General features: G+C 36.5%; 1 protein-coding gene across 12 annotated transcripts in view; it reads right to left on the minus strand.

Annotated features, from left to right (window-relative positions):
• CEP85L (centrosomal protein 85L) overlaps positions 1–14,192 on the minus strand; it is a 256,166-nt gene that overhangs the window by 5,624 nt on the left and 236,350 nt on the right. For 10 of the 12 annotated variants that reach the window (XM_078369983.1, XM_002746905.6, XM_035296582.3 and 7 more), the window contains 2 exons: positions 3,514–3,621; positions 2,039–2,270 (listed from right to left, as the gene is read on the minus strand). In XM_078369983.1, the coding sequence (XP_078226109.1) occupies positions 2,039–2,270; positions 3,514–3,621 (340 nt within the window). The remainder of the gene's footprint in view (positions 1–2,038; positions 2,271–3,513; positions 3,622–14,192) is intronic. The other 2 variants (XM_078369981.1, XM_035296581.3) reach the window with 1 other exon arrangement.

Below are 14,192 nucleotides of genomic sequence, written 5' to 3' on the forward strand. Positions count from 1 at the left end.
AAGATAGAGACTGAACAGTCATAAAGGCAGAAGCAGAACCTAGAAAATGATGGCATGGGCACCAAGGTAACGCTGTTTTCAAAAGGATAGAGTGAGCAAATGGAGTCATGAATCAACCAGTTTTTCACAAATCAACTAGCTGGTAAAATTTTTACAATGCCAAATACAAGGTAAGGATTCTGGGGTCAAACTTTAAAGACTAGAAGGAGCACTGAGAGATGGGGGTGGTAAGATTTACATTAGGATAACTCTACTACTCTATTACTGAAAAACGTAACGAAAAATGCTACCTTATGATAGTGAAAATGTAGAAGACCGTAAAGTAATTAAAAGGGTGGCCAACTCTATAATTGTGGAGAAAATGAATTCCCTTTGTGAGCTTTTGCGTCTTGCCCACAAGAGATAAGCACTCCATGCTCACCTGACAACCTTCTCTTCTTCCTCCTCTAAAATTGACACTGAACACTGGCTAATCTGTGGAGTCTCCATAGCCCCTCCCATGTAGATTTAGTTGTTTTTTACCTCTTGAGCTCCCACTGTCCTTTGTCCACATCTCACTTATAGCCCCTATCACAATGCTCTAATAATTTGGTTAATGAGTGGGCAAAGGCTGTGTTCAGGTTATCTGCATTACCAACACCTACTTCGTGTCTGTACCATAGAAGGCATCTGATAAATGTTTACTCCGTGAGTGAATATACTTAATTAAACCTTATGTGTTTTTTCCATATCCACACTTGTGTATGTGTACAAATATCTATGAAGTGAAAGAGAAATAGTTGAGCACAAATACATGTCATTTAACAAGATACGTTTCATTTAACGAGATATACTTTGGTCAACAGCATTATTTGATTTGCCAAAATAACTATTATGATGCAAAATGGTCGAATCTTTATGATAAAAATAGAAACAAAACCAATCTCCCCTCTAGTCATATATTAACCATAGTATTAGGCAGCTACTAAATATACATGGTGGCTCATAAATCTAATTATGTGGTCTTACTCCATTCCTATTTCCTTCCAATTTCATTTCTTCTCTATTAAAAAGAGACTAACGGCCGGGCACGGTGGCTCAAGCCTGTAATCCCAGCACTTTGGGAGGCCAAGGCAAGCAGATTACGAGGTCGAGATCGAGACCATCCTGGCCAACATGGTGAAACCCCGTCTCTACTAAAAATACAAAAATTAGCTGGGCATGGTGGCGTACGCCTGTAGTCCCAGCTACTCGGAAGGCTGAGGCAGGAGAATTGCTTGAACCCAGGAGGCAGAGGTTGCAGTGAGTCAAGATTGTGCCACTGTACTCCAGCTTGGCGCCTGGTTACAGAGTGAGACTCTGTCTCAAAAATAAGTAAGTAAATAAATAAAAAGAGACTAACATCCTAATTTGTAACCACATGCAGAGATGAGCGTTTCTGCAAAATAGCACAGAAAGGGACACTAGGATTATTACTGTGGCAGCTCTCACAATTATGTGTGGAGGAAGACAGAAATGAGGCCAAGAGTGAATGGGTGTCACACTGAAAGGTGTAAAGCCAGCAGGTATGCATGACGAAAGCAACACATCTGTAAGCTGTGAAAACTAGCTCATGTGAAATCACTGGCGCTCACATGAAGCAATTACCATAGAACATATATTGAACTGAAAAGTAAAATATTTCTCTCAGATATTTTACCAGTAGACATATGGCTGGGTCACTTAATCTATGCAACTAACAAACAAGAGCAAATAGAAGGAATCATTATCCTTGGAAGAGTAAATGGAAAGTCATACCTAACTACCACTGTAGTCACATATTTACAGAATCAACATAGGAAACATTACCAGGCATTCTGCCAAGTGGTAGTTTATGTCAGCTATAACCCCACTCACTTCTAGCAATGAAGTAATAACAGGTATATAATAAACCCACAGACTGATTCTAAGTAGGAAAGTAAATTACAAAAATAAGCAGAGAAAAAGCAGTCAGAAGTTCCTGATTCATGAAGGTAGGTTTCAATTGCCACAAAGAACGAACAAGTCATCAGACACTTACATCTTATTCCCAGTAATAATGAAAGATTAGGCTCCTTGCCTTGAGCACGCTGATTAAGAACACTACACAATGCTTTCAAGTCAAACAAACAACAGGACATTTCCTTGAACAGCTGATCAATCACAGTCAAATCAAATAGTGGCCGTTTAGAAAGAACTGTCTGCTGCCTAGATTGGTCAGCTTCCTGGCCCTGATCCAATAAAGAGCATGTCTCATTTGTCTGTCTTTGGTTCTGCAATGGATAAAGAAAACAAACATCAGATTGTTACAATAGAGGAAAGGTACTAAAAGCCATACAGGTTAACATTTTCCCCCAAGTCTATAAACAAAACAGTGGAGTCAAATTATATACACATTAACAAAATTCAATTATATATATGTAATACATATATGGGGAAAAAATACATAGAAAAATAACAATGTAAATAGTGGAAACTGTGTCTCTGTGCCATCTGATACGTCAGTGTATATCCAAGGGAGGAAACATAAATCCAGTTTCAGTTTCTAGGAGTCTCTCACGTAATGAATATGTTGGTTGTGTATGTATTTTTCTTTTTGAGGCCTCACTCTGTCACCCAGGCTAGAGTATAGTGGTGCAATCATGGCTCACTGCAGCCTTTGACCTCCTCGGGCTCTGGTGATCCTCTCAGCTCAGCCTCCTGAATATCTGGGACCACAGGTAAACACTACCATGCCTGGCTAATTTTTGTATTTCTTTGTAGAGACAGGGTTTTGTCCCGTTGCCTAGGCTGGTCTCAACCTCCTGGAGTGAAGTGATCTGCCCACCTCAGGTTCCCAAAACAAAGTACTAGGATTACAGGTGTAAGCCATCACATCCAGCCTGTATTTTTCTATAGTGAGATTTGTTCCAAGGATAAAAAGAACTGCAAAGTAACTTTGAACCTCACTCTGGTTTTTATTTTTAGTAGCAATAGTGATTTAATTACTTTGAAACTACTTTTTGCTTATTGGTGGGGCAAAGCATCCATGTTAATGTTGATAGGAACCAAAAGTTTCAGTGTAAGAGACAAAGAAATACAAAAAAATTTGGCATAAAACCAAAGAAGAAAAAAAAAAACCCCAACGATTATGAATTGCTGACCCCCAAAACTAATACCATCTTATCCTTAAAACTGATAATTAAAGGTAACTTTAATTAGTTTTCCAATTGGAACTGTATTTCAGAATAACCCAAGAGCCTAGGATGATGAGGAATAAACTTTTTATAGATGAATGGCAGCTAATAATATAATAAATATATACTGTACTATAAATACATGAAACTGTATTCTAAAACACAAGAGAAAGGTTTATCTTTTTATAATAATTTTGGTAAGAAAGAATGGATTTAACTACAGGGATATCAAAATCACATCTTCAATCTGAAAATGCTCTATTAATATTTATAAAATAAGCATCTGCTTAAATAGGTAGCAAATCATCCTTTCAAAGCAAACTGAATTTCTTCTACTCACTTCAAGCAATGCTTTTGTTAATCTCTGTAGGTTTCTTTCTTTCTTTTCTAGCTCTTCCGTCATCTTCTGAGTGGTCACCTTCTCTTTAGAAAGCTTTCCTTGCATAGACTAGAATTTTTTAAAAAAATTGGAAAGCAAAACAGGTTAACATGTAAAGAAAAATCTCAAATAGAAATAAGCAGAAATGTTGTCTCTGAATACTTTAGATCTTCTTTCCTCCCTATTCCCTTGGAAGATGAAGTCTTTACTTTTAAATTAATCCATTTTAGAGAATGGCTGATTACAAATAAAAAAGAAAAAGAAATGCCAGTTTTCCAGAATACATTTGAATTGTTTTAATTATAATTTTTACCAAGAAGTTTTTAATTTGTATAAACATTCAAATCTGAAGTTCCTACTTAATGCTGTATTACAAACAGTTTTTATTTCATTAACTTTTTATATGTTGGGAGTGTATTTGCAACAAGTCTATGCTTCTTTTGTTTTACATTTGCTTATGGTTAATGAGATGCAAGATAATAAGATCATTGTATCATTTCTATTTTCTATCATTTGAAACATAGCTCCTGTCTTTCAGTGTATAGTATTCCAGCAGTGAATATACTGTGAACTCCAGTCAAAGGTCTATTATGGGAATTTGATAAGCTAATCTCCTTCTTATTCCTTATAAAATTGCGAATTATCTAGACATGACAATATTATGAGAACACCAAAGCAGCATAAAGGACATTTTAAGAGTCTTACTTAGTCTTACTTTTCCCCTATATAGTAAAAGAGAAAACTGCCATACATTCTGTAGTTATTAGTGAATTCTAAGTGTTTCTATCAACTAGTTTCCTTTTGTTAGACCACAAAATCAATATACATATGACCAGAAGAGAGGTATCACTTTATTTCAGGTCTGTATTTAGTCTCAACTCTGACAATGCTTCAGTATGCTGACTCCCCAAATAGTACACATTCTACTCTAAATATTTTTTCCTCACATTATCTTTGGATGGGGTAAGAGAGAAGACAGCTATCACCATGGGTTAAAATAAGACTATAAATATAAAGCAGTTTTATCGGTAACATATAAAACTTGTTGCTTTTAAATTTCATTTGTCTGCTAAACTCTGAAAAAAAAATTACACTTAGTAACTCAGAAATTGAAAAGAAACGAATCAAACTGTATAACAAGTATATTTCCTTCCAGGGAAAAGTTGTTCTATATTTCACAAAAATTAATCTCACAGCACAAAGTTAATATGGGGCTCTCTGAATATGTGCTCTCTGAATAACTGAAAATTGAAATTTCCTTTGTAACTTCATTAGATTGAATCAAAACCTTATTTGATTAAATGAACATGGAGATTTATTCACCTAGCTGAAGAGCTATGCTTTCCGGCCTGACAAGATTATTTGGCTGGAATCCAAAATTCAACCTAAATTCTCAATATTTGTGACTGTTTATTAGAATTACAGAAGAAAGGCATCACAGATACACTACTCAAACTCACATTCAAACAATAAAAATTAAACCCAAGAGGGGTGTTTTCACAATATAATTAATATAATATATATAACAGAATTATAGTAATAGTGACACATTATAACAGAATATAATTCCGTAAAAGTTAAGAATGTTTTGTATTTTTACCAATTCAGAGTCATTTGAATGTGACTAATAAAACCGACTAATATGTCCCTATGTAAGACTGATTTTTAATCAGTGCAGAAACAGGCAATCTTCTCCATCAGAAAAACTGAAAATGCCTGGCAGTAGTACCATTTATCACAAAAAGGAAAATCATATTTCTTATATGTTGCTTGGGTTCAAGGTAGTTACCAAGAAGAAACTTGGTCTTGCAAGTGCTGTACAACTTTTAGGATAATACTAGGTATGAATGCTATTGTCTGACAATAACTTTTCACCTAAAACATTAGTTATTTCTCTATCCTAAATTGTATTAAGAAGTATGTGTTTAAAAGAAAACAAGAAATTCCATCAAGAATAAATGGTGTGTATTACTTTACATAAATACTTTTTGCAAAGCATTTTTTTGAATCTCTTAAGATGTTAAAATATACTTGCTCAAACTGGTAGTACTCCACAATGCATAAATGAAATATCTCATATTTTCTGAAATAAGTGTTTAGCTTCTTGAATTTCACAATAACTCTCTGTTTATCATTCAGTAGAGATGGAGATTAACAAAATTAAAAATCAATTTACAAACACCTATATTAGCTCTTTAATTCTCAGTTTAATCAAGACATTTTAAAATTCTGCTAAGGAACTAACCCACAAGGTCTTTATTATGATCATGTTTGAAGTTGAAAAGTGGTTTTAAGCACATTTGTTTTTCTATATAAGTATCCAGAAATGTCCCATTTACAAATAGCTCAAATGAGGAAAAACCAGGTGTGCCTTAGTTAGCAGATTCTATATAATCCACAAACCCAATTTAAGAGGAATTATTTTGAAAGAAAATTTCTGTTAACATTTTTACTGCATATATACATATACATACATAAGCATGCATACCATATAAGAAATTCACAAGCACATTCCTTCATGCAATCATTCTTTCAGCAAAAATCATTGCCAAACACTGTTCTGTGCATTGAGTGATCAGTGAACAAAATAGTCAAAACTCTTGGCCCTTGCGGAACTTTACTAGGAGAAAAAAGACCAAAAGAAATAAAATAAATATGTAAGTTACACAGTGTCATATATTAGAATTTGACTAGTTCTGTGGAGAACAAACAGAGCACAGTAAGGGTCAGGAGGTTGAAATCTCATGTAAGCAAAGGCTTGAAGGAAGTGAGAGATTTTGTCCCACAGATATCCAGAGAGTTTATCAGCACAAAGGTTCTGGGACAGATGGTGTCTTCTGTGTTTGAGAAAAATTAAGAGAGCCAGGATTGCTGAGAATAGCAGGAGAAAGAGTCAGAGAAGGAAGGCAGCCTGCAGAACAGATTGTACAGGGCCTCATAAATCAGCATAAGAACTCTAATTTTTATTCTGGAAAAAATGAGGATCCACTGAAGAGTTCTAAGCAGAGACATGATGTAATCTGATTTTTGCTTAGTAGGATCACTTAAGCTAATGAGAGTATACTGAGCACAGGCAAGGGTAGAAGCAGAAAGAAATAATCCAGATGAGAAAGTGTCAGATACAGTAAGTTCCTCTTCAAAGGTTTAACTTTCAACTTCCTTGTTCTTTATTCTTGAGATCAACTTCCTTGTCCCTTTCCTAAGCTACCCATTCTGTAAACTGCTCCTTCTGCTGAAGCTACCCTTCCCAACTTCGCTGAGCCCTGACATGCCCCAACGTGCCTTGTGCCTTTAAAGAACCTCTCCCTTCCTGCCTGATTAGCCATATTCAATTTCAAATACTAGCTAATTGGGTTATGTTAGACTGTGTGGTCGGTCTCCAGCCAATGGGAACAGGACACAGAAGCCAGGGACTAACTGCATTAGGGATTAAAAACCCCTTCCCTCCTTTGTTCAGAGTGCTCTGATAGCAGCCAGAAGGGCGAGCAGTACCCTTCTGCAGAAGTAAATTTGCCTTGCTGAGAAATCTTTTGTCTAAGTGCTTGTTTCCTTTGTGACTCCAAGCTCTTATTGCCAAAAGAAGGAAAATGGCTTGGAACATGGTGGTAATGGAGGAGGCATGGAGAAGAGGTCAGATTCTAGACATACTTTCAAGGTAGGAGAATTTGCTGACAAATGTGAGGTAAGTGAGGAGTCAAGGATAAGTCTAGGATACCTGGACTGAATTAAGTAGAAGGGCAGAGTTGCCCTTAATAGGAAGTCTGAAACATATAGCAGAATGTTTATTTTGGTGGTGGGGAAAAAATTTTAAAAAGCGCCCCCTTTTTTTGGTTTTATGTTTCTAGGACTCTAAGACAACATACAGCTGAAATTCCTTTCTTAAGTTAGTTACCATCTTGTAACATCATAAAACTTTAAGAACAATTTTGCTTTTAGCATGACAGTGTGAGGAGCTCCACAGATCCACCCCTCAATGAAATTGGTGAATGTTATAATTTAAAATTTCTGGAAATAGTCCTAAGAGCTAGCAAATGAAGAAACATTTACTCAAGAAAATCTATTGAAACTCAGTAAGAAGAGTAAGAGACTGGTATTTGAAACAAAATTCTGCTTCATAAAAGGATTCTAGAGGAAAAAACTGAAACAAAACTCAACTCCATCTCTGCCTTCTCACATCTCATTGGGATGGAAATTCTACTCCAGACTGATACAGCCAATAACACAGGGTACCCTCTCCTTACAGCCCCCAGTTAAAGAGCTCTCTTCCCAGAAAAGATAGGACATCAACATTTATCATCCTGTTCATAGCTACCTGTAGCAAAGGCTGTTTCAGGAAAGTACAACCAAGAGGTAGAGGCATCCTTCTACTCATATCCCCTTATGGGATGGAAGCTTACGTAGAGTTCAGAACCCTTGATCCTTGCCCCCAGCCTGTGGGGCATTGTTTCTATGGAGGAGAGGCAGGTCAAAAAGACCCAACTCCCTCCAGTGAGTGTTCAGCTACTAGAGTGGAGGTATCATTCAGAAGCTTTTCATTGTCCCCACACCAATTAGCCTGGCTTAAGAGATTTTGCCTGAAGAAAAGTAGGCCATAAAACTAGAAACTCCAAAAGTCTCTCTATAGGGATTGACTTCATTTGCAACAATGTGAAGGTCAAGGCTTAGAGCACTCAAAAAATTGGTGGTTGTGGTGAAAGGCAGTTGGCAGAACACTTTTAGCCCTGTAGGCTAAATCTAGAGACCAACTACTTTCCCAGAAAGAAACAGTGAGATAGCTGGGAAGAATACTCCTGAGGTCAGAACAAATCTCAAACACTAACCTAATGAACTATCCCTTCAAAAGAGCTACAGTGGATCAGTTTGTGAAGCAATTTATGCCACAGGGCATTGTTGAAAACAACAGCATGAAAGGATGACAATTGGTGGAGCTTAACAACTGGATATGGTCAAGAGTCACAAAAGACCATATATACATTTGTATGAAGTGTTTAAAATAGGTGTATGTATGAAGATGGGAAGTAGATCAGGGGTTGCTTATGGCTGGAGAAGTGGATGGGGGCTTAGCGAAGTGACAAAAGGTATAAGGCTTCTATTTGAGATAGAAATGTTCTGAAATTGACTGTGGTCTTGGTTCCACTTATCTGTGAATATACTAAAAGGTACTGAATTGCACACTTTGAGCGGGTGAATTGTAAGTGACTTATATCTTAATAAAACTGTTACTAAAAATTAGCACAATATAAAGGAAAAAAAAACAATCTGCTTGAGTTCTTTGTCTTCTAGCTTCTGGAAAAAAATGTATTTTCCGGTCTATAAGTGAGATCTACCAAAATATGTTAAATGTGTTTGATGACGCCTAAGAATCTCAGAAACTAAACTTGTTTTTTAAATTTAAACCTCAGTCTTTCTATCTAATTCTCACTTTTTGGCTCACTAAGCATGCTGAGGATTGTAATACTTCCTAAATGCTCTAGTTCTACTGCCAGACTATATAGTTAGGGATTGCCTGGGGAACTTAATAATACATAATTCGAACTTCATCCCAGAGACACTGATTCATTAGGTTCACAATAGGGCCCAGAAATACATATCTTAAAAAGTATTACAAATAATGTGAATATCCATATAGATTTGGTGACTACATATAGGGCAAACGGGCCTATGATTCAAATTTGATTCATTTTATGATTCAAATGAGCAGTCTTCACTCATACAAGTCGCCATCCTGATATAACTGATTTTTCAAAAGTTAAATGCACCTTTTATGCATTTTATTCTGACAAATCTTAATTATGCAACTATAATATGCATACAACAGATCTACATGAACAGTAAAGACTGTTCTCTTTACAAATACAAGACTACACTGAAGCTTTTTTTTTTTTTAAGCTACTTTTCATAGAAGGCATTATTTGGCTGGTAGGTTTTTCAAAATTTAGTATTCACTTCTGATAAGAATACTTTTAGTTTCTCACTCATAGGCAATTTTACAGAGGTAAGTGCTTTTTAAATTAAACTTTAGAAAAATAACTTTATTTCAAGAATAACAATTTGGATAACAATAGGAGATAAACATGCAATAATGGGAAAACACTAAAGCAACTGATATTTAAAGAACTTATGTTCTACCTATGAGACATTCCATTGACTTATGATCCATTTTCTCACTATTTCTACTGAGAAAACCTGCTAGATGAAGGATTTATGAGATTTACTAAAAATTGGAATATAACTTTCTTAGGCTGTGGGAACATCTCGATGTGTTATAAATAGAACAGACTGTCAGTTTTGAGATTGGTGGTTCCAACCATGCCTGAGTAAACAGTCTTAATGTCTTCTAATGTATTATTCTGTCTTTTGTGGTATTATGATTATCTATTGATAGGTGCCAATTGAGAGGGGCCACCTAAATGCCTAAGTTCTTACAATTAGTAAACATTTTAATGTCAGAGAAAACAAGTAAACATTACAAACCTATATGTCCTCTGCCAAAGATTTTTTTTTAATTGCATTTTAGGTTTTGGGGTACATGTGAAGAACATGCAAGACAGTTGCATAGGTACACATGTGGCTGTCTGATTTGCTGCCTTCCTCCCCTTCACCCACACTTGGCATTTCTCCCCATGCTATCCCTTCCCAACTCCCCCTCCACTGTCCCTCCCCTATTCTCCCCAATAGACCCCAGTGTGTAGTGCTCCCCGCCCCGTGTCCACATATTCTCATTGTTCATCATCCGCCTATGAGTGAGAACATGCGGTATTTCATTTTCTGTTCTTGTGTCAGTTTGCTGAGAATGATGTTCTCCAGGTTCATCCATGTCCCTACAAACGACACGAACTCGTTTTTGATGGCTGCATAATATTCCATGGTGTATATGTGCCACATTTTCCCAGTCCAGTCTATCATCGATGGGCATTTGGGTTGGTTCCAGGTCTTTGCTATTGTAAACAGTGCTGCAGTGAACATTCATGTGCATGTGTCCTTATAGTAGAATGGCTTATAGTCCTTTGGATATATACCCAGTAATGGGATTGCTGGGTCAAATGGAATTTCTATTTCTATGTCCTTGAGGAATCGCCACACTGTCTTCCACAATGGTTGAACTAATTTACACTCCCACCAGCAGTGTAAAAGTGTTCCTATTTCTCCACATCCTCTCCAGCATCTGCTGTCTCCAGATTTTTTAATGATCATCATTCTAACTGGCATGAGATGGTATCTCATTGTAGTTTTGATTTGCATTTCTCTGACGACCAGTGATGATGAGCATTTTTTCATGTTTGTTGGCCTCATGTATGTCTTCTTTTGTAAAGTGTCTGTTCATATCCTCTGCCCATTTTTGAATGGGCTTGCTTTTTTCTTGTAACTCTGTTTTAGTTCTTTGTAAATTCTGGATATCGGCCCTTTGTCAGATGGGTAAACTGCAAAAACTTTTTCCCATTCTGTTGGTTGTCAATTGACTCTAGTGACTGTTTCTTTTGCCGTGCAGAAGCTGTGGAGTTTGATTAGGTCCCATTTGTCTATTTTGACTTTTGTTGCCAATGCTTTTGGTGTTTTGGTCATGAAGTCCTTGCCTACTCCTATGTCCTAAATGGTTTTGCCTAGATTTTCTTCTAGGGTTTTCATGGTGTTATGTTTAAGTCTTTAATCCATCTGGAGTTAATTTTAATGTAAGGTGTCTGGAAGGGGTCCAGTTTCTGCTTTCTGCACATGGCTAGCCAGTTTTCCCAACACCATTTATTAAATAGTGAATCCTTTCCCCATTGCTTGTTTTTCTCAGGTTTATCCAAGATTGTATGGTTGCAGATATGTTGTGTTGCCTCCGATGCTTCTGTTCTGTTCCATTGGTCTATATCTCTGTTTTGGTACCAGTACCATGCTGTTTTGATTACTGTAGCCATGTAGTTTAGTTTGAAGTTCGGTAGTGTGATGCCTCCCACTGTGTTCTTTTTACTTAGAATTGACATCACTATGCGGGCTCTCTTTTGGTTCCATATGAAGTTTAAGGTGGTTTTTTCAGTTCTGTGAAGAAGGTCATTGGTAGCTTGATGGTGATAGTGTTGAATCTGTAGATTACTTTGGGCAGTATGGCCATTTTCATGATATTGATTCTTCCTAACCATGAACATGGAATGTTTCTCCATCTGTTTGTGTCCTCTCTTATTTTGTTGAGCAGTGGTTTGTATTTCTCCTTGAAGTGGTCCTTTACATTCCTTTTTAGTTGTACTCCTATGTATTTTATTCTCTTTGTAGCAATTGTGAATGGTAGTTCATTCTTGATTTGGCTCTCTTAAAGTCCGTTATTGGTGTATAGGAATGCTTGTGATTTATGCACACTGGTTTTGTATCCTGAGACTTTGCTGAAGTTGCTTATCAGTTTCAGGAGTTTTTGGGCTGAGACAATGGGGTCTTCTAGATATACTATCATGTCATCTGCAAAAAGAGACAATTTGGCTTCCTCCTTTCCTATTTCAATACCCTTTATTTCTTTTTCTTGCCTGATTGCTCTGGCTAGAAATTCCAGTACTATATTGAATAGGAGTGGTGAGAGAGAGCATCCTTGTCTAGTGCCAGATTTCAAAGGGAATGCTTTTAGTTTTTACCCATTCAGTATGATATTGGCTGTTGGTTTGTTGTAAATAGCTTTTACTATTTTGAGATACATTCCATCAATACCGAGTTTATTGGGGATTTTTAGCATACAGGCTGTTGAATTTTGTCAAAGGTCTTCTCTGCATCAATTGAGATAATCGTGTGATTTTTGTTTTTGGTTCTGTTTATGTGGTGAATTATGTTTATAGACTTGCATATGTTGAACCAGCCTGGCATCCCCAGGATGAATCCTACTTGATCATGTGGATAAGCTTTTTGATGTGCTGTTGCAATCGGCTTGCCAGTATTTTATTGAAGATTTTTGCGTCTATGTTCATCATGGATATTGGCCTAAAGTTTTCTTTTCTTGTTGAGTCTCTGCCGGGTTTTGGTATCAGGATGATGTTGGTCTCATAAAATGATGTGGGAAGGATTCCCTCTTTTTGGATTATTTGGAACAGTTTCAGAAGGAATGGTAACAGTTTCTCTTTGTGTGTCTGGTAGAATTCGGCTATGAACCCATCTGGACCTGGGCTTTTTTTGTGTGGGAGGCTCTTAATTGCTGCCTCAACTTCAGACCTTGTTATTGGTCTGTTCATAGTTTTGACTTCTTCCTGGTTTAGGCTTGGGAGGACACAAGTGTAAGGGAATTTATCCATTTCTTCCAGGTTTGCTAGTTTATGCGCATAGAGTTGTTTGTAATATTCTCTGATGATGGTTTGAATTTCTGTGGAATCTGTGGTGATTTCCTCTTTATCGTTTTTTATTGCATCTATTTGGTTATTCTCTCTTCTTTTTTATTAATATGGCTAGTGGTCTATTTTGTTGATCTTTTCAAAAATCCAGCTCTTGGATTTATTGATTTTTTGAAGGGTTTTTCGTGTCTCTATCTCCTTCAGTTCTGCTCTGATCTTAGCTATTTCTTGTCTTCTGCTAGGTTTTGAGTGTTTTTCATCTTGCTCCTCCAGCTCTTTCAATTTTGACGATAGGGTGTCAATTTTGGATCTCTCTGCTCTTCTCATGTGGGCACTTATTACTATATATTTTCCTCTAGAGACTGCTTTAAATGTGTCCCAGAGATTCTGGTATGTTGTGTCTTCATTCTCCTTGGTTTCGAAGAACTTCTTTATTTCTGCCTTCATTTCATTGTTTACCCAGTCAACATTCAAGAGCCAGTTGTTCAGTTTCCCTGAAGCTGTGCTGTTCTGAGTTAGTTTCTGAATTCTGAGTTCTAACTTGATTGCACTGTGTTCTGAGAGACTGTTTGTTATGATTTCAGTTCTTTTGCATTTGCTGAGGAGTGATTTACTCCCAATTATGTGGTCAATTTTAGAGTAGGTGTGATGTAGTGCTGAGAAGAATGTATATTCTGTGGATTTGAGGTGGAGAGTTCTGTAAATGTCTATCAGGTTTGCTTGTTCCAGGTCTGAGTTCAAGTCCTGGATATCCTTGTTAATTTTCTGTCTGGTTGATCTGTCTAATATTGACAGTGGAAGATTATAATGATAATAGCTCACTGAAAAAGGCTTATGGATGTGAAATGTGCTTTTGAGAAATAAATAAGAAGGAAGGTAATGCCCAATGAAGAACTTCATCACATTCTGACTGTAGCCATATGTTCATGAAATTGACAGGGAACATTCTACTGCAAAATGTCTTTATATACTGTATACTAACAGAAGAAAAAACCTATAGGAGAAGCAGCCAGGCTAGCTATATTAGTTTTATGGATAAAAAGAAGGGCAGCATTTCTAAAAGGTCAATGAGTAAACAAGTTATTCATGTCAGTTAACAATATCACCTTGACAGCTGAACAAAACATAGAAAAATCTGTGTTTTTATATCATTCAACTTCCAAATTAGCAAATACTTTTACATGAAGTATTACTTTTTGTATATTCAATAACAGATACAGTATAACTAGTAGAAGACTTATTTCTCTCCAACTTCGAAAGCTGTGAATAAATAAACATGCTAGTGACCTATCAGAGATAAGTATTTATTTGACATCTGGTGTAAAATATTTAAACTATAGCTGTATTTTGCAC

This window comes from Callithrix jacchus, chromosome 4 (assembly GCF_049354715.1).
Source record: "Callithrix jacchus isolate 240 chromosome 4, calJac240_pri, whole genome shotgun sequence".
NCBI classification, from domain to species: Eukaryota; Metazoa; Chordata; class Mammalia; order Primates; family Cebidae; genus Callithrix; species Callithrix jacchus.